At 38.0% G+C, this 26,411-nt stretch overlaps 1 protein-coding gene across 1 annotated transcript in view; it reads left to right on the top strand.

Annotated features, from left to right (window-relative positions):
- Window positions 1-2,076: 2,076 nt before the first annotated feature.
- mslnb (mesothelin b) overlaps window positions 2,077-26,411 on the top strand; it is a 53,900-nt gene continuing 29,565 nt past the window's right edge. Inside the window, exons 1-25 of the mRNA XM_047364306.1 lie at window positions 2,077-2,186; window positions 2,277-2,453; window positions 2,543-2,574; window positions 3,359-3,456; window positions 3,547-3,569; window positions 3,667-3,688; window positions 3,802-3,829; window positions 3,912-3,990; window positions 4,073-4,219; window positions 4,324-4,532; window positions 4,940-5,040; window positions 5,128-5,246; window positions 5,337-5,507; window positions 5,598-5,629; window positions 6,855-6,952; window positions 7,308-7,330; window positions 7,426-7,447; window positions 7,549-7,576; window positions 7,658-7,742; window positions 7,827-7,973; window positions 9,264-9,475; window positions 9,568-9,671; window positions 15,739-15,857; window positions 26,069-26,245; window positions 26,335-26,366. Coding sequence (XP_047220262.1) covers window positions 2,115-2,186; window positions 2,277-2,453; window positions 2,543-2,574; window positions 3,359-3,456; window positions 3,547-3,569; window positions 3,667-3,688; window positions 3,802-3,829; window positions 3,912-3,990; window positions 4,073-4,219; window positions 4,324-4,532; window positions 4,940-5,040; window positions 5,128-5,246; window positions 5,337-5,507; window positions 5,598-5,629; window positions 6,855-6,952; window positions 7,308-7,330; window positions 7,426-7,447; window positions 7,549-7,576; window positions 7,658-7,742; window positions 7,827-7,973; window positions 9,264-9,475; window positions 9,568-9,671; window positions 15,739-15,857; window positions 26,069-26,245; window positions 26,335-26,366 — 2,357 coding nt within the window. The 5' untranslated portion in view covers window positions 2,077-2,114. The remainder of the gene's footprint in view (window positions 2,187-2,276; window positions 2,454-2,542; window positions 2,575-3,358; window positions 3,457-3,546; window positions 3,570-3,666; window positions 3,689-3,801; window positions 3,830-3,911; window positions 3,991-4,072; window positions 4,220-4,323; window positions 4,533-4,939; window positions 5,041-5,127; window positions 5,247-5,336; window positions 5,508-5,597; window positions 5,630-6,854; window positions 6,953-7,307; window positions 7,331-7,425; window positions 7,448-7,548; window positions 7,577-7,657; window positions 7,743-7,826; window positions 7,974-9,263; window positions 9,476-9,567; window positions 9,672-15,738; window positions 15,858-26,068; window positions 26,246-26,334; window positions 26,367-26,411) is intronic.

The following is a 26,411-nucleotide window of genomic DNA, read 5'->3' as shown; positions in this document are numbered from 1 at the left end:
TTCTTATATTTTTTGATTTTCAGCGTGCAAATATTGGGTGAGATCCAGCTATACATGAGGAATGGAAGGGAGATGTCTGTCTTCACACACTTCATACAGGTTTTTCTGACAAAGAACAACACTGCAGGTAGGAACCTTGAAGCTGCTAACACACTGTTCCTTGCCATGTATGTTGGCATATTGAAAACTACGTGTTACACAGGTCTGAAACATAGAGAAATAAAGGGGTTTTGGGAAACATCAAGTCCTTTCACTTCTATAAAGTATATGTATTGCTTTTGAAACACAGAATGGGGTAGGAGTATTAATGTTTTCATGCATATATTTTAACCTACAGCTACCAACAAACACATAACATGTGAAAAAGGTGAAATTATATTATTAATGTTTGAAATAAATACATAAAAATGTGAAACAATGTGTTTCCATCATTCAGCATGAAAAATTCCAAACACTATATTGAGCTAATGTCAGCTTGGTAGGTGTCCTTTCTGTGTCACAATATATGTAATAGTGTGGAATATTTTGCAACCTTTTCCTAACTGATACATATGTGCAATGAGATCCTTTTGATCCTTTGTAAAATCTCAGCAAACTGTGGCTTCAGCAAGAGGATGCAAATGCAAGAAAAGGTCAGAAAAATCCTACCAGGACATTTTCACTATATTTAAAAGCAGGTGTGTGCTCTACAAGAATGAATCCTGGATCTGATATTAAAATGTACCTCAACAACTTGTACTTATGCATTTAGATTATTGTAACTTCATTTATTTTTGCACATTTTTAAATTTCTTTTTTGGGGTTAAATTGTAGAGGATGTGATCCATTGAACGTGGAATAAAATGTGAAAAGATTACAGATCACAGTCTCATTTTATTAAATAATAGTGTGACAGTGTGTGGACTTTCTTCAAGACTCCAAATGTTTTTCAGCACAACATCACATATTTAAAAGATGCATAGAGAGACAACTCACTTAAAACTGTGCACATATATTTATATTATATTGTAGATATGTTTATACTGTTTAATTTGTACTGTATTGCACCGACTACGCCAAAACAAATTCCTTGTATGTCCAAAAACGTACTTGGCAATAAAGCTTTTCTGATTCTGATTCCGGAACCCTTACTCACTGGACCTATTATATAAGATATATGATGCATGTTTTGATCTAAAAATATTATTTAGCTTGTAACAAGATGCCACATATTTACTTTGGTTGAAGCTCTTTTTGTACAGTCATGGTAATGAGAATATATGTATTAGGAATGCTAAAAATGATTTGGTTTTTACCAAGTTCTAAATAATTTTAAATGCAACCTAAAGTACAGGCTAGAGCAAGTTTGTATGGGCCTATGGGGAAGTAGTTCTGGGGCCAACTTCACCAACAAGTGAGCACACCATTAATGACATTTATTTTATATTATCCATGTTTTTCCATTTGTACAATTCTGCATTTAAAGCTACATATAATTAAATTGATCTTATAGTCATTTACAGTATTTGATTCATCTACATTTCCCATTATATGTAAAGATTTATTTTCAGACATGTAACATTAAGGTTTAGATGAAATGACCAGCAATGACCCAAGCAGCAGAAATCATTTAACACATTAGATTATGACACAACATAACTTTTAAACTGCAAAGGCTTTATTATTATGTTTATTTTGAGTACATTTGTCAGTTTGTTTTAAATCTTATATTTAAATATATTTTAAACAACTCTGCTGGTTTTGAGGTCCCTATGCAGCAGCTTATTTCTTATATGTCTCAGGCTAGTACTGCTCAAGTACACTAAAATGTACACCACAGATTCATTACTTGTTAGATATAAATGAAGTCAAAATCCATAAGCCTAGATTGGAAAAAGTGCTGCAGCACCATGACATAGTGAAATAAATAAATAGTCAAATAAATATTTGTTAATTAATAATATATTTATTAAGAAACATATTTCATTAATCATTGGTTTATTTATTTCAAATTTACATGTTCAATAAAAGGTTAATGGATTCATCATAAATTTGGGTTAACATGTTTGATTGTACAAAATATTTCAGAACCTCGGTGCATCTCTTCAGCCAGTCAAAGCGCAGACTGGGTCAAGATGAACTTTGGGTTCTTCTCAAGATTTGCCTCTCTCCTTGACTTCTATGAGCTCAACCCCCATTTCTCTGGAGTAAGTCTGGGAACTGTTAATGTGCTGGATAAAAGCAACCAAAGCCTTGTGCCAAAGTATATAGAAACATATTTTTCCCCTTTTTCTTAGTTGGAAGCTCTGCAGGTCCTGTCCTCAAAGCAGCTTGCAGAGATGTTGCTGTTGCCTCTTCGTACTCCACCAGAGAGAGATGTTGTGATCCACAGTGTGTTTAACTTCTTGTTGGAGTCGCCAGAAAAAAGAAAAGTCACAGAAGTTCTGGACTTTATGGTTCAGCTTGCTAGAGAGGTAACATCTGTTTTTATCTTCAAACAACTACTCAGATAACTTTAAAATGTCCTGAAGAATTGATTTTCAACTCTATCATGTTTTTTCAGGTGAATCCTCCATGCAGTGTCTACAAAACCATGTGAGTACCTTCTGATGGTTTTATATTATACACCCCAAGGTTGGTAATGTACTCAGCCCTTAACATTTACCATATACAGAAATCTTCATATTTATTGGCACCTCTGGTTAAGATGTGTAAAAAGGCCTTAAAACAAATGAATTTTTTACTACACTAGATTATCGTCCTCTAAAGATTTTTTTTTTTTAGAAACATTGTATAAATCAAGTCACATCTGCTTTGCTGAAGTGCTTTTTGGTCTTTCCCATTTTGAAGGGTGGCTAGGACTAATGAGCTCCATGTCACATAATTTTAAGACCCTAATAATGCATGAAATTGTGAATAACTAATATGAAGTTTTTGTACAATTTGATTAGGTTACAAAGTGATGTAGAGATTACAACGGCTTCAGTAACTTGTATTTTCTGAGTATTGTTATGAAAGCTGCAAATTCATGCTGCTTTATCTGAGTTTTTTATCCATTTCTTCCTCATTAAAAAAAAAAGGACTAGATTTCGGTCCTTGCCAACAGCAGGTTGTGCAGAGTAGCTGTATGCACTCCGGGATGTGTCAATAATTATTTAAAAATAAAATAAACCTAAAACACACAAAGTTTTAAGCATAGGTCAAAATATAGAGAGTAGGATATTTCTGTTTTGCATGCAAAAAAAAAAAGATTTGTTTTATTTTTTGATGCCAAAATTAACAGTGTCTTCTTTAATTGAAACTAAATTAATCTAGTTTTGTTTTAGTTTTTCTATGCTTGTGGCTTAATTTGCTTTGTTTGTTGTCTTCATTTTGTCAGTTTTGATCGACTGTTTGAAGCCAGAACATTGATGCCCCCACAATTGGAACCAGCTATTGGGGCTGGCATAGATGAACTGATGAGCATTGCAACAGAGGGTAAGTCTCTGGTAACGATTAAAAGTTTAATTTCTACATTTGTGATGTTTTTGAGTAAATATATATTGTTTCTTTTGCTGTTTTGGACAGAGTGTGTACCAGTAGACATCACAGTGAGTATTTTATACTAAAGTCATTAGCAGTAAGTTGTTTTTTTCATAATATCAATAAGCAAAAAAAAACCAAATAATAATAATCTATCATTCACAGTGCCCAGACACTCGGATCAACAGTAAGATCCTTTGCCAAGTTTTATTTTGTCGCTCATCAAGTTTATATATGTGTTTTGAAAGTATGTAAATAATATTGTATATAATATGAATTTCTTTACCTGATTTTTGACAGGTACTTACATCTGCCGAGGCATCAACAGGTAATTCCATATTGCATGATTTGTACCCAATGCAATAAAAACAAAGATTATCTTTATATTCACTCAAAATTATTTCTTGCAGCTCTGATCTTCAGTCTTACCTCAGCAATTCCAAGCAAGTTTCATGTAAATTCACCTTGGAGGAAAATGCTTGTGCACAGGTGACTGCTACCAACTGAGTCAAAGTCAGGATGGAAATATTCAGATGTGTTGCAGATTTGTCTCACTATCTTATCCTTACAGCTGGAGGACTTCACGGCCGAACAACTGGCTTCCCTGATGAGGTGTAATCTGCCTGGTAACAGCAGCCATTCCAGGGTGCTGTGGAAGTTGCTGCTCACCAAACTCTCCAATGTTTTGGACCCAGCACTGGACATGCTGGCTAACACGGTCAGTAGCTTTTCTAATATGTAAAATTATGCAGACTTATTTGAGGCTTCTATATTCTATATTTTAAGCTTGTATTCTATTAAATTGGTTTATCTCTCCTACAGTCACCAGGAATAATCCCATCAGCAGATACAATCTTGGATGTAATTGAGGAGATCAGGTTGTCAGCACTGACCGCTCAGGACCTGATGAACAGCAGCGTGATCAGGCTGTGGTTCACAGAACGTCTCAGCAGTTTCTTGCCATCTGTATCGGGGCGGTTTCTGCTCTGTCTGACCAGCAGGAACTTTAGCTGCGCATCATACCAGCAAATGTGAGTTAAAACACTGACAACAAACCAACCAACTCACGTGTTGGAGTGGTAATAGTATGTTGTGATTGGTTCTAGTTTTCTCATGGAAATATAATGATTAAAAACTGAATAAGGATTAAAAAAACATTTGACAGACATACAAACGTCTTTTAAATTTAGGCAATTTTACATTTACTACAGTTGGTTCATAGTTAAACTGAGTTGATTAAGATAATTTTAACCTTTTTGCTATGTGACCCAAGATGTCTTTGAAAAGATTTCATCCTTTTAGTCTTGTTGTTTCAACTTGACATGTTTACATTCATTAAAGAGATGCAAAGTATTTATCCCTACATGTAGCTTTAATGTATCATCAGGCACCTATTTTGATCCAATTTAATATTGTGGGGTCTGATATTTGTCATCAGACTACAGGTATTTGTTAAGCACTTCGGGGAGATGCCGTTACAGCAGCAGCAGGTGGTCTTAAGGGATTTCATCCTACGTTTCCTTCTAAAACCCTATTCAGGTACTCACTCTTTAATAAATCTGCACTGATATATTCAAAGTCTTTAAGTATTTACATATCTTACTACATCTTCTTCACCTGCTCCAGGTCCAGGATGTTTGTCCTCCTTCAACAACAGTGCACAGTGGCTGACCGACAATTTAGGTCCATTTTCAGAGCTTCTGCCCGTCAGCGAGCTGCTTCATCTCAACCCGCTCCTCAACCCTGTGAGGCTCGGATTTATCAAAAATCATCAGCACCTTTTAAAATAAAGCCAAGGGGCAGCTGTTACAAATAACTTTGTTCTTTTTGTGTAGCTGGAAGCCATACAGGTCCTCACACCAAAGCAGAGAGTTGAGCTGCTGGCCCTGAACCTTTCTGTAAATACAGACACTGTCATCAACATGCTCTTTGAATACATGACCGCAGCGCCAGAGGAAAGGGGACTTACAGAGTTCCTGTCACACCTTGTCATGTTCACTGAGATGGTAAAAAAAAGTTTATTGTTATTTAGGATATTTGAAGAAGTATTTGTTTAAGGTAAATAATTTTTTTCACTTCTTGTTTTGGTCCAATAGGGAAACCTCTCCTGTTCATCCTACAAAACACTGTAAGTTCAGATGAAACATGTGAAATATGTGTGTGTGTGTGGTTGTATGTATGGTTTCTTTTTTTCAAACTTTCTAACACCGTTTCCAGATGCCTGAAGGTGCCTCTTTTATCTGTTTAAATGATTAAATGCAAATAAAAACACACCATGGAAATGTCTATGTCCTAATTTAGGTTTAACAGAGTCTGAAATGCAGAACACCTTTACTCTATTAGACATTAAACAATGTTTATAAACAAATGATTAAAGATATATCCAGGGATACCAAAGCAGAGTAAGATGAATGTGTAGGTTGGCGGTTCCAGTAGCCCTTGGTGGACCTCCAACGGTACTACCGCTCTGTACCCACACCTGATCCCCCAACCCTACACCAAGACGGGATCAACTCACCGAGCAAGCAGTCCTCAGCAGGCGGCACACACCCAGAGCCAACGGCCCTACCATGCCCCGGCAAACACATAACATCACTGCCACTGCAATGCCACCATGGGGAGAGCCACCAACCTGCTCACATCCACCGTCACTGCCCAGACAATCCAAATGCTGGTGACCCCACATCCAAAAAGGGATGCAACATCCCTCCACACACGCTGCAACCCCCTCTGTGCCAAATGCACCCATAACAGCCTCTTAAAAAATAAAGCTCCCCCATGAAAGTGCACCAGCACAATGCACTCCCTGAAGGAGAGCGCACCTGCAATGAGATGATAAAAACAAAAAAGAACTGCTCCCCACCAGCTCAGGAAGCTCCGAGGCCCACCAATGCATCAAGGCCCTCATGCCAAGGCCAACACTGGCGCATACACGGGCTCAAAACCCATAGCTGCCAGGACCCAAGCCCTGCAGGCAGGACCCCAGCCTGGGGGTGACATGTCCTGTGAACTCCAAGCCCACCCCTGACCCAACCAGGAGCAGAACGGCCACCAGGCCAGTAACCTGGGGGCCTACAAACCTAAGTTGCACCACTTCTGTCAGGAGGAATGGGCCAAGGTTCCTTATTGTGAGAATAAAAAAACATTTCACCCAAGTCATACAGTTTTAAAGGCAATTCTATCAAAATATTATGGAAATGTATGTAAACATCTGAATTTGATAACTTTTCCAAACAATTATCTCTAACCCTCTCTGTTGTATTCTAGTGTTTGGCACACAAATGAGTTTTGTAATCCTAACTGAGCACAGAAAAAGCTCAGACTGACCAAATTAAAAATGTTTTGCCTCACAGATTTAGCAAACTGGATGACATCATGTTGACAGCTTCTTCTAAGATAGCTTCATCCATCACATACACCAAACTGGCTTTATCCAAACAACTACCACTTGGTGAGTTTTACAGAAACAAGAGAAACATATTTACTTGTCTGTAGAAAGCAGCTGTTGTCATTTATGTTAAATCTGTTCCCGATATTTTCTTCTTTTTTCATTTTGTTCACCTTATTTTACATTTTCCTAACAAACTGTAACAACATTTTTAATTTTAGTCACATATAAAGATGATAGCACTAAGGTATACTTAATTTTCTAACATTTCACTACCTTTTTAACTACAATGAGACATGTAATATTCAAGATGCAACTGTACTTTTGGTAAATTCATGTAAGATGAAAATTAATTTCTTATTTCAATAATAATTAAGATGAGCTTTAACTTACTGGAATGTTTGTGCTTTTATCACAGGCTGCATCATATACAGTGGAGAGGTAAATATATGTTATTGTGGATAGTTTTTTTTTTCTATACTCAAAATTGTGTTTTTTTAAGAATCATAACCATTTTGATCATTTTCTCTGCCTAGTGTGATGTAACAATGCCAAATGGTAAGTTTTCTCTCACTGCAAAAGGACCTTTATTTACTGAGATTTAAAATTATGCATCATTTTTACAATAATACCTTAACCTATCTTGTAACTTTTTACAGAGACAGAAATCTGTATTGGAGTCAACAGGTAAGCTTGTGAAACCCTGTAATATCTCAACTCTAACATTTATTGTTAAATAATAGAAACATTAATAATTTTGTATCACAGCACAGAGCTTCAGATCCACCTAGACAACGGAGCGATGGCCGGACGGTTCTGCAGCTTCTCTGTTGAGGAGTTTGCCTGTGCCTCAGTAAGACTGTCTTTACATTGCAGCTGTGTGAAAATATTACCAGGCATTGTTCAACATCTGATCTGTTTTCATTTACCTTATCAGCTGTCAGATTTAACAGCCCAGGACCTGGCAGTCATGCTGAGGTGTGATAGAGCCTTTAACTCAAGTGGCTCCAAACCCGTCTGGAAGCTGTTCCTCTCCAAAGCCACGATGGTCCTGGATGAAGCTCTGGATCTACTGAACAACACTGTAAGAATACATTTAGGTTACAATATGAAGTGTTAAAATTCCAGGTCTTTAAAACCTAAAATTTAAAATCATAATACATCATTTTTAAATATTTTTCTCTTTTAAAATGACATATATCCTATACAATCCAACGGAAAAACCAAAAGATCTGTTAGGGCTAAAAGTGCAATGCCCCGGTTGGTTAGGTGTAAACACCCTTCAACTATTTCTTTGTCAAACCGCTTACAAGTTTAAATTCTGCATTCTGTCTTCTTTGATTGGAGTCTAAACGTATCCAATATCTTCACAACTCCAGCTTCTTCTGGTGAGCCCACAGATTTTCAGTCAGATTTAGTGCTGAACCTGGCGAGGTCATTCCAAACGTACATTTTCTTCCGGTGAAGCGATTCTTTTGTTGATTTGGATTTAGGTTTAGAAGTAATGTGATGCTTAAAAACAGAAACCCCTCCTTATGTTCAGGTTTCTAAGAGACACCTGAAGAGTTGTTCAGCACAGCTGACTTATAATTGGAACAGTCCCAATTATCCACCTTGACAAAAAACCCAATTTCATCTGACGAAAAGTTACCACAGAGCATGATGCAGCCACCTCATGTTTTACTGTTGGCGTGGTGTTCATGTGATGTTTTGGAGCCAAACGTATAGTTTAGAAATATGGCCTAAACATTCCAGTTTGGTTCCTTCAGGAAATAAAAAAGTTTCCACAATATTTTAGGATAGTTAATCCAGACCTCTATAATATATATATATATATTTTTAAAGAGTTCTATACCAGATTCTGTCCAGTTTTTTTCATCAATTTGAGAAAAACATTAGGTTTTTGTTACATATTTTCTCCTATTATTCATGATTCTTTTCAGTGTACAAGATATATATAAATATTTATTGCTCTAAATGTGTTTCTCTTCTCCTGCCTGATGCTTTTGTATAATAGGACTATAATGCTATATTTAGCTAAACATTGCAAAGTTCAAGAGTATATTTCTTATTTTAGGTCTATCAAATTAATTTTAATTGTTTGCAGGTATGACCTCCAGAATAATAAATGCTTAAATTGAATAAAAAATGTTTTTGATAAAGTCTAATTTTAAGGATGTGGACGTTTATGCTATCAGGTTAAAAAAGCTTTTTAGCAGGATTTTGTACCCCTTTTGACGGTCACTACATTATTTAATGAGATGGCAAACATTTGACTGGGGATCTTTGTTGAATCTTTGTTTTTGCTGAATCTTTTATTTTCATAATGTAAATTTGGAAAAATAAATTTAGATTGGATCATTCATTGTTGCAGATGCTTGAACCTCAGAATCCTTCTGCCTCCATGATCCTGGACTCCATACGGGAACTACGGTTGGATGTTGCCAAGACAGTCATCTTCAACGATCCCACCTTCATCCAGATGTGGTTTGGCCGCCGCCTTCGTCCATTCCTGCCGGCTGTTTCCCAAAACTTCCTTTCATGTCTTGCCACAAAAACACTAAACTGCACCCCCTACCAGTCCATGTAAGCATGGATTGATTTGTCCTTTTTAATCGCTTTAGAAATATCTGCATCTCTTTTCCAATCTGTGATTATCAAATTACTTTAATTTTCAGCGTGCAGATATTGGGTGAGATCCAGCCATACATGATGAATGGAAGGGAGATGTCTGTCTTCACACACTTCATACGGGTTTTTCTGACAAGGAACAACACTGCAGGTAGGAACCTTGAAGCTGCTAACTCACTGTTCCTTGTCATGTATGTTGGCATATTGAAAAACACGTGTTACACAGGTCTGAAACATAGAGAAATAAAGGGGTTTTGGGAAACATCAAGTACCTTTCTTTCACTTCTATAAAGTATATGTATTGCTTTTAAAACTTTCCAAGTATATAAACAGTGTGTGTGTAATGGGAATTCACTGTGACTGCGTGACAACAGGGTACTGCCTTTGCGGTGATGCCACCATGTTTTGTCATACTTAAGGCTCAACTGACCATGTGGGAATGACATTTTGATGCTCTATAAGTGCCCCAAATGGTCAGATAATTATTAACTGAAATAATCAGAAAGTAGGTCATGCAGTCACATTAATTTTTGGTTGTAAACCTCTGTCATCCTAAGGTGACATCAGCACAGGGAGTGTGCTTGGATAATGTTTAAAAAGTCCAACAGAAAATGCATTTTCATAAAATCCCAGCAGGACACTGTTTCTTTACTCTGTTTTAAGGCTACCTTCTGAACAGCAAAAAAAGAAAAGCGGTGTAACATGACTACATTTTTGTTGTTCAGAAAGGTTTTCTTAAAACGTATTTCCATTGTATTTTACAGTGTCCTGATTTAGGAAAATATGTTTTTTGTGTGACTTTTCAAGCAGACACATGGTAAAAGTGGCTATTTGTGTCACTTTTGGATTGCCATTCTTTTGTCTCTATTAAATGTGCGGCATTAATTCTGTAGAACCAAAAACAACTAAAACTGTTTTTAAGTGATCACTTCTCCCAAACCAGAAAACATCAGAATCTCTTAAAGTTACAGTAATGCACCAGCATAAAAAGAAACACAATGTGCAAATCACATCCCAAAGAGCAAAGTATGCCATCACTGCATTAAGAGTGTTCAATAACCTCCATAAAAAATATGAAAATTGTGGTCTCAGAGAAATGGAGGATATCATTTGTGAAAGGGGGCCCTATTTAGAAATGCCATGTGTCAGGACAATTGTGAAAAGTATGTATTTTATTCTAAAGGGACAAAATTGTGAAATAGTCAAAATAATTAACGTTAGCAAAGTAGAAACATAAATTGGTTTAAAAAATAGACAACAATAAATCAATAAATAAATAGACATCTAAAAATATCAACATGAAGAGCAGTTGTTAAATCCAGGTAAAAAGAAAAACCACTGTAAAATGCATGAAGACTTTCTTTTTTGTGCTTTTAAAACAATACAGGAAAGAGTCATACAACAGCAAACTCTGCACACATATGGAATAAATTCATAAGACTTTAATAACAGACTCCAGGCTACAACAATGCAATTAAAACTACCAAGCAAAATGTAGGAAGAAAGAAAACTAAAGAACTATAAACAAATGAAGGAACAAGTGAACCGATAAAAATGGTGCAATGGTATGGCAGTTCAATGCGGATATTTATGCTTAAGAACAAATGTTTATTTTGGGGAACTTAAAAGTGAGGTCAAAGTAGTTTTAAAAAAAAGTTGAGGATAATAATTTGTATGTCTTTAAACAACCAGTCACGCTGCAATTCAAAAAAGTAGATAAAACATAATTTTAATAAAATACAATTTTAAATATTTATTTGTCAAATTAGAGATCAACCTTTTGGGATAATGTATAATCTGCCATTGTTATTTTAGTGAAATAATATTTAAGAAAATATTATTTGTTGGATTAGAAACTGATAGGCTTTGTGGATAATTGATTATTTTTTGTTTTGGGCACTAGTGGCCTTTATTAATATGAAAAGTATTTTTGAAAGTGAGCTGACAGGGAATGGGGTGGAGAGAGGAGGAAGACATGCTGCAAACGTCACTGGGCCGGAACTCAAACCCATGACAACCGTGTTGAGGGCTAAAGGGTAGAACATAGTTGGGCGTACTGTGAACAGCGCAGATTTTGCGCGCACTCTTCATGGACATTTATGCTTCATAGTCAAGCATACTAGTTTCCCACATTCCTGGTTACAAATGTCTACATTTTCTGCTATGGGCTCATTGGACGGGGAGGCATAGCAAATTTGCCTTGTAGCTTTGGAAAAACAAAAAGAAAAGAATGAGGTGGTCAAGGCAAATAATCCACACTAGGGATGAAGACGGGCAATACACCTGTCAGTGCAGAGAGTGGCACTCGCTACTGTCTGCTTGGAGCAGTGTGTCACATATAAAACAGTTCGATGTGGAGATTTTTTCCCACCGAGCAGGTTTTTATGTGACAGCGCGTACACATGCGTAAAAATTGAGGTTTGTGCGGGCAGGTCCGGCAGATGTCTGCTTTAAGGCTACGTGGAGTCAAGTACGCGCGACTATATTTTGCCCTTTAGGCCTCCGTACATGAGTTGTGCGTTTAGCCCCTGCAATTCTGCCGCTGAGATGATTCATTTTTAATGTTGTTTAATTTGCCATCCTTATTTTAGTAACATAATATTCAAGAAAATAATATTTGTTGGATTAGAAACAAACAACCTCTTTGGATAATTGATTCTTGATGTTGTTTATTTAGCCATCGTTATCTTAGTAAATCATACTTATGGAAATATTCCATGGATCAGAAATCAATGTGGGTTTCCTTGTTGCCTTCTTGCTGCATAGTGCCCCTTCCAGGGTCTCCATTATTCTGCTGGGAGACTTCAACGCCCATGTAGGAAACGACAGTGACACCTGGAGAGGTGTGATCGGGAGAAATGGCCTCCCCGATCTAAATCGGAGGGGTGTTTCAATATTGGACTTCTGTGTTAGTCACGCAATGTACATAATGAACACCATGTTCAATCATAAAGGTTTTCATCAGTGCCGTTGGCACCAGGACACCTTACGCAGAAGGTCGATGATCGACTTTGTTGTCATGTCGTCAGACCTTAGGCCGCATGTTTTGGACACTAGGGTGAAGAGAGGGGCTGAGGTGTCCACTGATCACCACCTGGTGGTGAGTTGGATCCGCTGGAAGAGGAGAAAGACGGACAGACTTGGCAGGCCCAAGCGCATAGTGAGGGTCTGCTGGGAACGCCTGGCGGAGCCCTCGGCCAGGGATGTATTTAACTCCCACCTCCGGGAGAGCTTTGACCAGATTCTGAGGGATGTTGGAGACATAGAGTTCGAGTGGACCTTGTTCCCTGCATCTATTGTCGATGCTGCTGCCCGTAGCTGTGGCCGTAAGGTCTGCAGTGCCTGTCGCGGCGACAATCCCCAAACCCGGTGGTGGACACCTGCAGTAAGGGATGCTGTGAAGCTGAGGAAGGAGTCCTTTCAGCTGAGTTTGCCTTGTGGGACTCCTGAGGTGTATGACAGGTAGCGTGAGGCCAAGCGTGCTGCAGCCTGGGCTGTGGCAGAGGCAAAAACTCGAGCCTGGGAGGAGTTCGGTGAGGCCATGGAGAAGGACTACTGGCTGGCCTCGAAGCAATTCTGGCAAACCGTCCGGCGCCTCAGGAGGAGGAAGCTGTGCTTTTCCAACACTGTTTAAAGTGTGGGTGGGGAGCTGCTGACCTCGACATTATCGGGCAGTGGAACGAGTACCTCGAGGATCTCCTCTCCTGCCGTCATGCATTCCCTGGTGGAAGCAGAGGCTGGGGCCTCGGGGTTGGACTCTTTCATCACCCAGGCTGAAGTCACCGAGGTGGTTAAAAAGCTCCACAGTGGCAGGGTTATAGGGGTGGATGATATCCGCCCTGAGTACCTCAAGTCTCTGTATGTTGTTGGGCTGTCATGGTTGACACGCCTCTTCAACATTGCGTGGCAGTCGGGGACAGTGCCTCTGGACTGGCAGACTGGGGTGGTGGTCCCCCTTCATAAGAAGGATGACCAGAGGGTGTGTTTCAACTATAGGAGGTTCACACACCTCAGCCTCCTTGGTAAGGCCTACGCCAGGGTATTTGAGAGGAGAGTCCAGCCAATAGTCAAAGTTCGGCTTCGGGAGGAGCACTGTGGTTTTCGTCCCGGCTGTTGCAGGGTGCTCGAGGGTTCATGGGAGTTTGCCCAACCGGTCCACATGTGTTTTGTGGACCTGGAAAAGGCATTCGACTGTGTCCCTCATGGTGTGCTGTGGGGGGTGCTCCAGGAGAATGGAGTCAGGGGCCCTTTATTAGGGGCCATCCGGTCTCTGTACAAGTGAGCAGGAGTTTGGTTTGCATTGCCGGCACTAAGTTGGACCTCTTCCCGGTGCATGTTGGACTCCGGCAGGGCTGCCCTTTGTCACTGGTTCTGTTCATAACTTTTATGTACAGGATTTCTAGGTGCAGCCAAGGGCCGGAGGGGGTCTGATTTGGGGACCAGTGGATTTTGTCTCTTCTTTTTGCAGACGACATGGTCCTGCTGGTCACCTCTAGTCAAGACCTACAGCATTCGCTGGGGCGGTTCGGAGCCGAGTGGGAAGCAGCTGGGATGAAGATCAGCTCCTCCAAGTCCGAGGCCATGGTTCTTGACCGGAAAAGGGTGGTTTGTCCTCCTCAGGTGCGAGGGGAACTCCTACCTCAAGTGGAGGAGTTCAAGTATCCTGGGGTCTTGTTCACGAGTGAAGGAGAATAGAGCGGGAGATCCACAGACGGATCGGTGCGGCTACCACAGTAATGGGAACGCTGTGCCGGTCCATTGTGGTGAAGAGAGAGCTGAGCCGAAAAGCGAAGCTCTCGATTTACCGGTCGGTCTATGTTCCTACCCTCACCTATGGCCATGAACTTTGGGTCATGACTGAAAGAACGAGATCCCGGATACAAGCGGCTGAAATGGGCTTCCTCCATAGGGTGGCCGGGCACTCCTTTAGAGACAGGGTGAGGAGCATGGCCATCTGGGAAAAGCTCTGAGTAGGCTCGGGCATCTATACTGGATGCCTACTGGATGTCTTCCTCAGGAGGTGTTCCAGGATCGTCCCACCGGGAGGAGGTGAAGAGGACGGCCCAGGACATGCTGGAGGGACTATGTTTCTCGGCTGGCTCGCTCACTGCCTCTCCTTTAGCTGCTAGGCAGTAGGACAGAGAGAAGGGGAGAGTGAAAGTGTTTTTGTTAGTGGCTGCATCTCGGGGATTCCAGATGTGACTCCTCCTTCCTGCGCTGGGCTAAAAGTAGGCTATTGCTGTATTTAAAGGTGCAGAGTTACCTACAAGCATATTTGTTAGTTTACAGTTCAGTCTAGTGTTTTTATCCAAGGCTGGGGCACAACAAGTATATATGTTGATATGTTTATATTTTGACCTACAGCTACCTACAATGACATAACAAGCGAAAAGGGTGAAATTGCAATAATATCAATGTTTGCAGATCTTCCAAATACATCCAAAATTAAAATGTAAAGCACTATATGTTTCCCTCATTGTGTAATGAGGTGTGACAGTTTGTGAACCTTTTTCAAGAATTCACAAATATTTACTTTGGTTGATGTACACTTATGGTAAAGAGAAAGTATTTCAATACCGAGGTTTATATTTAAATGTTTATAACCTGGTTTTTACCAGGTTATAAACAATGTTGAATGCAACCTAAAGTAAAGGCAAGACCAAGTTTGTCTGGGCTTATGGGGAAGTAGGTTTGGGGGCCCACATCATCACTCACTAGTTACCACACCACTAATGATTTTTCTTGTATATTGTCCATCTGTATATATGTCTGCATTTGAAACTAAATTTTATTTATTTCAGTCATGTAAAGTATTTGTTTCATATACGTTTTCAATTATTTGTAAAGATTTATTTGCAGACATATAAAGTAAAGTTAAGGTTTAGTTGAAATGACACGCCAACACTGACCCAAGCAGCAGAAATCATGTAACACATAAAATTATGACACAACATAACTTTTCAACTGTAAAGGCTTTACTTTGTATGTTTGTTATGAGTACATTTTTCAGTTTGTTTTAAATCTTTATATATTTTACTATTATATATATATATATATATATATATATATATATATATATATATATTAATAATAAATTTAATAAATTATGTGTTTTATTAATCATTTATTTATTTATTTCAAATTTAAATGTTAAATAAGAAGTTAATGCATTCATCATAAATTTGGGTTAATATGTTTGATTGCACAAAATATTTCAGAACCTCGGTGCATCTCTTCAGCCAGTCAAAGCGCAGACTGGGTCAAGATGAACTTTGGGTTCTTCTCAAGATTTGCCTCTCTCCTTGACTTCTATGAGCTCAACCCCCATTTCTCTGGAGTAAGTCTGGGAGCTGTTATTGTGCTGGATAAAAACAACCAAAGCCTTGTGCGTATTTAGAAACATATTTTCCCCCTTTTTCTCAGTTGGAAGCTCTGCAGGTCCTGTCCTCAAAGCAGCTTGCAGAGATGCTGCTGTTGCCTCTTCGTACTCCACCAGAGAGAGATGTTGTGATCCACAATGTGTTTGACTTCTTGTTGGAGTCGCCAGAAGAAAGAAAAGTCACAGAGGTTCTGGACTTTATGGTTCAGCTTGCTAGAGAGGTAACATCTGTTTTTATCTTCAAACAACTACTCAGATAACTTTACATGTCCTGAAGAATTGATTTTCAATTCTATTATTTCTTTCAGGTCAATCCTTCATGCAGTGTCTACAAAATCATGTGAGTACCTTCTGATGGTTTTATATTATACACCACAAGGTTGGTAATTTACTCAGACATTAACATTTACCATATACAGCACTCTTCATATTTATTGTCACCTCTGGTAAAGATGTGTAAAAAGCCAAATTAATCTTTTATTATACTAGATTATCATCCTCTAACACTTATTTTAGAAAACCTCATGAAAATCAAGACACATCCACCTTTCTGAAATGCCATCTGGTTTTTCCCATTTTGAAGAGTGACTATGAGAAATGGGCTCTATGTCACATCATATGTACACACTAAGGCTACTTGAAGTTGTGAATGACTAAAATTAAGTTTCTGGACAATTTCATTAGCTTACAGTGATGTTAAAATTACTAAACAGCTTCAGTTACTATTATCTTATGAGTGTTGTTAGTAGGGCTACTAAATCAGGCGGCTTAATCTAGGTTTGTTCTTCCATTTTTTCCTCATTAAACAGAAAAAGACTAGATTCTGGTTCTTGCCAATAGCAGGTTGTTCAGATCAGCTGTATGCATTTCTGATAAATAGTTTGTGATTATTTAGCTGATTCCAGGATGTGACAATATTTATTTAAAAATAAAATCAACTTAAAGTGCACATTGTTTTAAGCATAAGCCAAAATATAGACATCAGATATTTCTGTTAACTTAAAAAAAAAAGATTTTCTTATGCTTGCAGCTTAATTTGTTTTGTTTGTTGTCCTCATTCAGTTTTGATCGACTGTATGGAGCCATAACAATGATTTCCCGACAATTGGAACCAGTTATTTGGGCTGGCATAGATGAACTGATGAGCATTGCACCAGAGGGTGAGTCTCTGACAACAACAATTAAACGTTTAAATTCTATTTGTGATGTTTTTGAGTAAATATATATTATTTTTTATTATTTTGGACAGAGTGTTTACCAGCAGACATCACAGTGAGTAATTTATACTAAAGTCATAAGCAGTAAGTTGTTTTTTTTTTCACAGTATCAATAAGCATTTAAAACTTTTATTCATTCACAGTGCCCAGACACTCGGATCAACAGTAAGAATTCTGTGCCAAGTTTTATTTTGTTGCTCATTAACTTTATATATGTGTTTTTAAAATATGCAAATAATATTATATATATTAATAACATTTTTTACCTATTGTTTAAAAGGTACTTACATCTGCCGAGGCATCAACAGGTAATTCCATTTTGCATAATTTCTATCCAATGCAATAAAAACAAAGATTATCTTTATATTCACTCAAAATTATTTCTTGCAGCTCTGATCTTCAGTCTTACCTCAGCAATTCCAAGCAAGTTTCATGTAAATTCACCTTGGAGGAATATGCTTGTGCACAGGTGACTGCTGCCAACTGAGTCAAAGTCAGGATGGAAATATTCAGATGTGTTGCAGATTTTTCTCACTATCTTATCCTTACAGCTGGAGGACTTCACGGCCGAACAACTGGCTTCCTTGATGAGATGTAATCTGCCTGGTAACAGCAGCCATTCCAGGGTGCTGTGGAAGTTGCTGCTCACCAAACTCTCCAATGTTTTGGACCCAGCACTGGACATGCTGGCTAACACGGTCAGTAGCTTTTCTAATATGTAAAATTATGCAGACTTATTTGAGGCTTCTATATTCTATATTTTAAGCTTGTATTCTATTAAATGGGTTTATCTCTCCTACAGTCACCAGGAATAATCCCATCAGCAGATACAATCTTGGATGTAATTGAGGAGATCAGGTTGTCAGCACTGACCGCTCAGGACCTGATGAACAGCAGCGTGATCAGGCTGTGGTTCACAGAACGTCTCAGCAGTTTCTTGCCATCTGTATCAGGGCGGTTTCTGCTCTGTCTGACCAGCAGGAACTTTAGCTGCGCATCATACCAGCAAATGTGAGTTAAAACACTGACAACAAACCAACCAACTCACGTGTTGGAGTGGTAATAGTATGTTGTGATTGGTTCTAGTTTTCTCATGGAAATATAATGATTAAAAACTGAATAAGAATTAAAAAAAACATTTGACAGACATACAAACGTCTTTTAAATTTAGGCAATTTTACATTTACTACAGTTGGTTCATAGTTAAACTGAGTTGATTAAGATCATTTTAACCTTTTTGCTATGTGACCCAAGATGTCTTTGAAAAGATTTCATCCTTTTAGTCTTGTTGTTTCAACTTGACATGTTTACATTCATTAAAGAGATGCAAAGTATTTATCCCTACATGTAGCTTTAATGTATCATCAGGCACCTATTTTGATCCAATTTAATATTGTGGGGTCTGATATTTGTCATCAGACTGCAGGTATTTGTTAATCACTTCGAGAAGATGCCGTTACAGCAGCAGCAGGTGGTCTTAGAGGATTTCATCCTACGTTTCCTTCTAAAACCTTACTCAGGTACTCGCTCTTTAATAAATCTGCACTGATATATTCAAAGTCTTTAAATATTTACATATCTTACTCCATCTTCTTGACCTGGTCCAGGTCCAGGATGTTTGTCCTCCTTCAACAACAGTGCACAGTGGCTGACCGACAATTTAGGTCCATTTTCAGAGCTTCTGCTCGTCAGCGAGCTGCTTCATCTCAACCCGCTCCTCAACGCTGTGAGGCTCAGATTTATCAAAAACCATCAGCACCTTTTAAAATAAAGCCAAGGGGCAGCTGTTACAAATAACTTTGCTCTTTTTGTGTAGCTGGAAGCCATACAGGTCCTCACACCAAAGCAGAGAGTTGAGCTGCTGGCCCTGAACCTTTCTGTAAATACAGACACTGTCATCAACATGCTCTTTGAATACATGACCGCAGCGCCAGAGGAAAGGGGACTTACAGAGTTCCTGTCACACCTTGTCATGTTCACTGAGATGGTAAAAAAAAGTTTATTGTTATTTAAGATATTTGAAGAACTATTTGTTTAAGGTAATTAATTTTCCCACTTTTCGTTTTGGTCCAATAGGGAAACCTCTCCTGTTCATCCTATGAAACACTGTAAGTTCAGATGAAACATGTGAAATATGTGTGTGTGGGTGTATATATCTCTGTATGTATGTGTTGTTTCTGACTCTATTGGTCAGATGCTTGAATAAGTGCTGTGTTTGGAGAAACATATTTATTAAATTCAGCAGTTTACATACACTAGATCACAGTACCTGTAAACGATTTGGGGAAGCTCAAATGATGCTTTCAAGGCTTTGTAAGTTTTGGACTTGAGTTCAATGAAGTCAAATGTGGATGCATTATAAGGCAACACCTCAAACACTCTGATTCATTCTGTGAAAACCTCAGACGTTTATTAGAAATCTGTCAAGACAACAGGATGACAAATGCGGGCCGCCATTAGTATGGTTCATCCTTGAGTACAATTTCCATATGCCTGAAGGTGCCACTTTCATCTGTTAAATGAATAAATGCTAATAAAAACACACCAGTGAAATGTCCATGTCCTAATTTAGGTTTAACAGAGACCAAAATGCAGAACACCTTTACTCTATTAGATGTTACATAATGTTTATTAAACAAGTGATTAAAAATAAAGCCAGAGATGCCAAAACAGAGTAAGATTTATATGTAGGTTGGTGGTTCCAGGATAGTATTGCACCTTGGGTGTGTCAGCAAAGGAAGGAGCAAGCTCAGTGTGTCTGAAAGGTACAAGGTGAGATTCAGCTGAGTACAATGCACCACAGAGGCAAAAACTGTTCAGAAAGGGGACAGAATCTGTGTCTTAGAGATGAATATGTTCTTATGGGAAATGTGCATTTCAACCCCAGACAAATCAAAATACCTTTTATAATGTAATCATCCACAGTCATATGAGTCCTGTACCTACATGGGATGAGCACTCTGTGAGAAAGAGGTATTACCCTGAAAGCAACCTTATAAGGCAGAGTACATTCTGAATATTTTCTCAGAGACAAAGACGTACACTATTTATACTTTTATAGACGTTTCCTGTGAATGAAACTAAAACTGAAGTGTTATGACCTATGTAGTATTTGGGGAAAAGAAGAAAAGCTTGCAAACCGAAGAACACCATGCTAAATGTGTAGTATGTGAGTAGCAGCATCATGTTGTGGGAGTGTTTTACTGCAGGAGGGACTGGTGCACTTCACAAAATAAATAGCATAAAGAGTAAAGAAAATAACATGGAAATATTGAGCCAAGATCTAAGGGCATCAAATAGGAAGTTGAAGTCTGGGTAGAAATTGATCTTTCAACTGGACAAAATTAGTTAGAAAGTGGCTTAAGGACACAAAGGTCTATGTTTGGAGTGTCCATCATAAAGCTCAGATCTTAGTCCCATGGAAAATGCTTGGACAGCGCTGAAAAGGTGTGTGTTAGCAAGGTGGGCTACAAACCTCACTCAGTTGCACCACTTCTGTCAGGAGGAACGGGTCAAGGTTTCAGCAAATTATTGTGAGAAGGTTGTAAGAGGAAAACCTAAACATTTCATCCAAGTCATACAGTTTAAAAGACAGTTCCACATAAAATACTAAGGAAATGTTTGTAAATGTATGTTTTGCCTCACAGGTTCACCAGACTGGATGACGCCATGGCAACAGCTTCTTCTAAGATAGCTTCATCCATCACATACACCAAACTGGCTTTATCCAAACAACTACCACTTGGTAAGTTTTACAGAAACAAGAGAAACCTATTTACTTGTCTGTAGAAAGCAGCTGTTGTCATTTATGTTAAATCTGTTCGCAATATTTTGTTCTTTCATTTTATTCACCTTGTAAAGATGAAGAAGATGTAAAGATAATAGCACTTAATTTCGTAGCATTTCACTTCCATTTACATTAAAATGAGACATGTAATAATCGAAATGCAACTTTACTGATTCTAAATTCATGTCAGTTGACAATTCATTTCTCATTTCTAAAATAATTAAGATGATTTTTAACTAACTGGATTGTTGTGATTTTATCACAGGTTGCATCATTTACAGTGGAGAGGTAAATATTTGTTATTGGGGATGGTTTATTTTCACTTTACTAAAACCTGTCTGTTTTTTGAGGATTCATAACCATTTTAATCATTTTCTCTGCCTAGTGTGATGTAACAATGCCAAATGGTAAGTTTTCTCTCACTGCATAAGGACCTTTATTTACTGAGATTTAAAATTATGTATTATATTAATAATAATACTTTAACCTATCTTGTAACTTTTTACAGAGACAGAAATCTGTATTGGAGTCTACAGGTAAGCTTGTGAAACCCTGTAATATCTCACCTCTAACATTTCATGTTAAATAAAAGAAACATTCACAATTTTGTATCACAGCACAGAGCTTCAGATCCACCTAGACAACGGAACGATGGCCGGACGGTTCTGCAGCTTCTCTGTTGAGGAGTTTGCCTGTGCCTCAGTAAGACTGTCTTTACATTGCAGCTGTGTGAAAATATTACCAGGCATTGTTCAACATCTGATCTGTTTTCATTTACCTTATCAGCTGTCAGATTTAACAGCCCAGGACCTGGCAGTCATGCTGAGGTGTGATAGAGCCTTTAACTCAAGTGGCTCCAAACCCGTCTGGAAGCTGTTCCTCTCCAAAGCCACGATGGTCCTGGATGAAGCTCTGGATCTACTGAACAACACTGTAAGAATACATTTAGGTTACAATATGAAGTGTTAAAATTCCAGGTCTTTAAAACCTAAAATTTAAGATCATAATACAAAATAAAAATAAGAAATCCTCTTTAAAACGTCATATATCCTGTACAATTCAACTGAAGATCCAAAAGATCTGTTAGAGCTAAAAATGAAATAACCCGGTTGGATAGGTGTTTAAACCTTCAACTAATTCTTTGTCAAACCGCCTACAAATATTAATTGATTGGAGTCTAAAAGCATCCAATATCTTCACAACTCCAGCTTCTTCAGGTGAGCCCACAGATTTTCAGTCAGATTTAGTGCTGAACCTGGCGAGGTCATTCCAAACGTACATTTTCTTCCGATGAAGCGATTCTTTTGTTGATTTGGATTTAGGTTTAGAATTAATGTGATGCTTAAAAACAGAAACCCCTCCTTATGTTCAGGTTTCTAAGAGACACCTGAAGAGTTGTGCAGCACAGCTGACTTATAATTGGAACAGTCCCAATTATCCACCTTGACAAAAAACCCAATTTCATCTGACGAAAAGTGACCGCAGAGCATGATGCAGCCACCTCATGTTTTACTGTTGGCGTGGTGTTCATGTGATGTTTTTTAACTTATAATTTAGGAAAATGGTCTAAAATTTCCAATTTGGTTCCTTCAGTCAATGACACATTTTCCCACAATATTTTAGCACATTTGATCCAGGCCCAGATGTTTTTTTAAAAGGCTTCTATTTTGGAAACAAACATATAGAGAATACAGAGAATGGCTGTCATATGTAGAACATAAACTGAAATTGCTGCAGCTCCTTGAGTATTGATGACAGCCTCTTGGCAGCCTTCCTGACCAGGTTCTGTTTTGAATTTTATTCAGTTTGGGAAAACAAAGTTTTTGTTTTATATTTTGTCCTATTATTCGTGATTCTTATCACTGTACCATGACATATATAAAGATTTAATGCTGTAAATGTGTTTAACGTCTTCTGGCTGACGCCTTTGTACAATGGGATTATATAATAATATTTACCTAAACGTTACAAAGGTCAAGTAAAAAGGCTCCTTATTTTAGGTGTGTTATATTCATTTTAATTGTTGGTAGGTATGACATCCAGAATAATAAATGCTTAAGTTGAACAAAAAAAATTTTTTGATACAGTTTAAGGATGTTGGCGCTTTTGCAATCCTGTTAAAAAAGCTTTTTTAACAGGATTTTCACAGGTGTTTGTACTCTTTTGAGAATCGCTGTACATTATAATGGCAAAAAGATGATTGGGAATCTTTGTTAAATCTTGGTTTTTGTTGATGCTTTTAGTTTGATATGAATGTAAATTTGGAAAAAGTTTATATTAATTAATTTATTTTTGCAGATGCTCAACGCCCAGATAACTTCTGCCTCCATGATCCTGGACTCCATACGGGAACTACGGTTGGATGTTGCCAAGACAGTCATCTTCAACGATCCCACCTTCATCCAGATGTGGTTTGGCCGCCGCCTTCGTCCATTCCTGCCGGCTGTTTCCCAAAACTTCCTTTCATGTCTTGCCACAAAAACACTGAACTGCAGCACCTACCAGTCCATGTAAGCATGGATTGATTTGTCCTTTTTAATCGCTTTAGAAATATCTGCATCTCTTTTCCAATCTGTGATTATCAAATTACTTTAATTTTCAGCGTGCAGATATTGGGTGAGATCCAGCCATACATGATGAATGGAAGGGAGATGTCTGTCTTCACACACTTCATACGGGTTTTTCTGACAAGGAACAACACTGCAGGTAGGAATCTTGAAGCTGCTAACTCACTGTTCCTTGTCATGTATGTTGGCATATTGAAAAACACGTGTTACACAGGTCTTAAACATGGGGACATAAAGGGGTTTTGGGAAACATCAAGTCCATTCATTTTTATAAAGTATATGTATTGCTTTTAAAAGTAAAACAATGTGTTTGTGTTGGGATCAAGGATGGGGAATTGACTGCATGAGGACAGGGTACTGCTGTTTTGTCATACTTAAGGCTCAACTGACCATCTCGGGATTACATTTCTATGCTCTATAAGTACCCCAAGTGGTCAGGTTAGGCGGTCACGTTAAGGTTTGGTTGTAAAATTCTTCTTGAGGTGAATTAATTTCCATCAGCACAGAGAGAGTGCTTGCATAGTACTGCATGAGATTAAGTAATGGTATTTTCAGGTCATTGCAATACTGCAATATTTGACCTGCAATTATTCAAACGCTGTAGATTTTTGATTCTATGCCTCTTATGTCCCCTCGACATCATCAACATGACAATTTCCTCATCCTTCAATGACAACAAAAATGTTGGGCTTCTCTGGATCAGATTGCTTTTCTGAAGAACCTCAGAAAGAAAGTTTGATAATAGATTGTCTTAATTACCACTTTCACTTGAATGCTGGATTACTCGAACAGCAGATCATTCTTAACTTTTGGTTGTTGTTCGATTGGCGGGTACAGAAACACCAGATCATAGTCAGCACTGGATTAAAATTTGAAGAATTATTCGGCCAGCAAGTCGGACATTCAGTTTGTCGCTCACTGCCTCTCCTTTAGTTGCTTGGCAATAGGATGGAGAAAGGGGGAACAGGGAAAGTGTTTTTGTTAGTGGCTGCATCTCGGGGATTCTAGGGGTGACTCTTCCTTCCTGCGCTGGGCTAGGTTAGTGCTGTATTGAAAGGTGCAGAGTTACCTACCAGCATATTTGTTTGTTTACAGTTCAGTACAGTCCATGTTTTTATCCAAGGCTGGGGCACAACAGGTAAATACATCGATATGTTTAAATTTTAACCTACAGCTACCTACAAAGACATAACACTTGAAAAGGTGTAACCTCTCAGCAAGCTGCGGTTTCAGCTAAAAGATACAAATGCAAAAAAAAGGTAATAAAAATCCTACCAGGACAGTGTTTCCCAGTATAATCAGATTATCTATAGCTGAAGAAAACCTCATTAAACTGGGTGCCCTAGAAGAATGAATGCTGTATCTGAAATTTATCGTGGTATAATTTTTTTTTTTTTAAATAGTGTGATAATGTGTTTACTTTTTTCGATATTCAAAAAGTCTTCTAGCACAACTTCACCTATTTACATGGAGAGAGACAACTCTTACTAGACGTTTTATATCAGATATATGATGCATGTTTTGATCAAAAAATTGTATTTAGCGTGTAACAAGAAGTCACAAATATGTTCTTTGGTTGATGTGCTTATTTTACAGTCATGGTAAAGAGAATGTATGTATCAGGAATGCTACAAATGATTTGGTTTTTACCAAGTTCTAAAGAATTTTAAATGCAACCTAAAGTGCAGGCTAGAGCAACTTTGTATGAGCCAATGGGAAAGTAGTTCTGGGGTCCACTTCACCACTAATGACATTTATTTTACATTGTCCATGTTTTTCCATTTGTACTATTCTGCATTTAAAGCTAAATATAATTAAATTGATCTTATAGTCATTTACAGTATTTTATTCATCTACATTTTCAACTATTTGTCAAGATTTATTTGCAGACAAGTAAAGTAAAGTTAAGGTTTGGATTAAATGACACCCCAGTAATCACCCAAGCAGTAGAAGGGATTTAACACATTTATTTATGACACAAAATAACTTGTAAACTGCAAAGGCTTTACTTTTTATATGCATTCAATTTGTTTTGAATCTTATATTTAAATATATTTTAAACAACCCTGCTGATTTTCGAGGTCCCTATGCAGCAGCTTATACCTCTTACATCTCAGGCTGGTGCTGCTCATGTACACAAAACCACAGATTCATTACTTAATAAACAAACATGAAGCCAAAATCCATAAGCCTTGAGTGGAAAAAGTGCAGCAGCACCATGACATACTTATTAAATAGTCAAATAAATATGTATTAATTACTGTATTTGTTTATTTATTTAATTAATCATTGATTAATTTAATTTAATTCAAATTCAAATGTTAAATAAAAGGTTAATGCATTCATCATAAATTTGGTTAACATGTATGATTGTACAAAATGTTTCAGAACCCCAGTGCATCTCTTCAGCAAATCAAAGCGCAGACTGGGTCAAGATGAACTTTGGGTTATTCTCAGGATTTGCCTCAGTCATCAACTTCTATGAACTCAACCCCTATTTCTCTGGAGTAAGTCTGGGAGCCGTTAATCTGCTGGATAAAAACAAGCAAAGAATTTGTGCCATTGTATTTAGAAACATATTTTTCCCCTTTTTCTCAGTTGGAAGCTCTGCAGGTCCTGTCCTCAAAGCAGCTTGCAGAGATGCTGCTGTTGCCTCTTCGTACTCCACCAGAGAGAGATGTTGTGATTCACAATGTGTTTGACTTCTTGTTGGAGTCGCCGGAAGAAAGAAAAGTCACAGAGGTTTTGCACTTTATGGTTCAGCTTGCTAGAGAGGTAACATCTGTTTTTATCTTCAAACAACTACTCAGATAACTTTAACATGTCCTGAAGAATTGATGTTCAACTCTATCATGTTTTTTCAGGTGAATCCTCCATGCAGTGTCTACAAAATCATGTGAGTACCTTCTGATGTTTTCATATTATACACCCCAAGGTTGGT

This window comes from Girardinichthys multiradiatus, chromosome 5 (assembly GCF_021462225.1).
Source record: "Girardinichthys multiradiatus isolate DD_20200921_A chromosome 5, DD_fGirMul_XY1, whole genome shotgun sequence".
Taxonomy (NCBI): domain Eukaryota; kingdom Metazoa; phylum Chordata; class Actinopteri; order Cyprinodontiformes; family Goodeidae; genus Girardinichthys; species Girardinichthys multiradiatus.
This window is presented reverse-complemented; position numbering and strand designations above follow the sequence as displayed.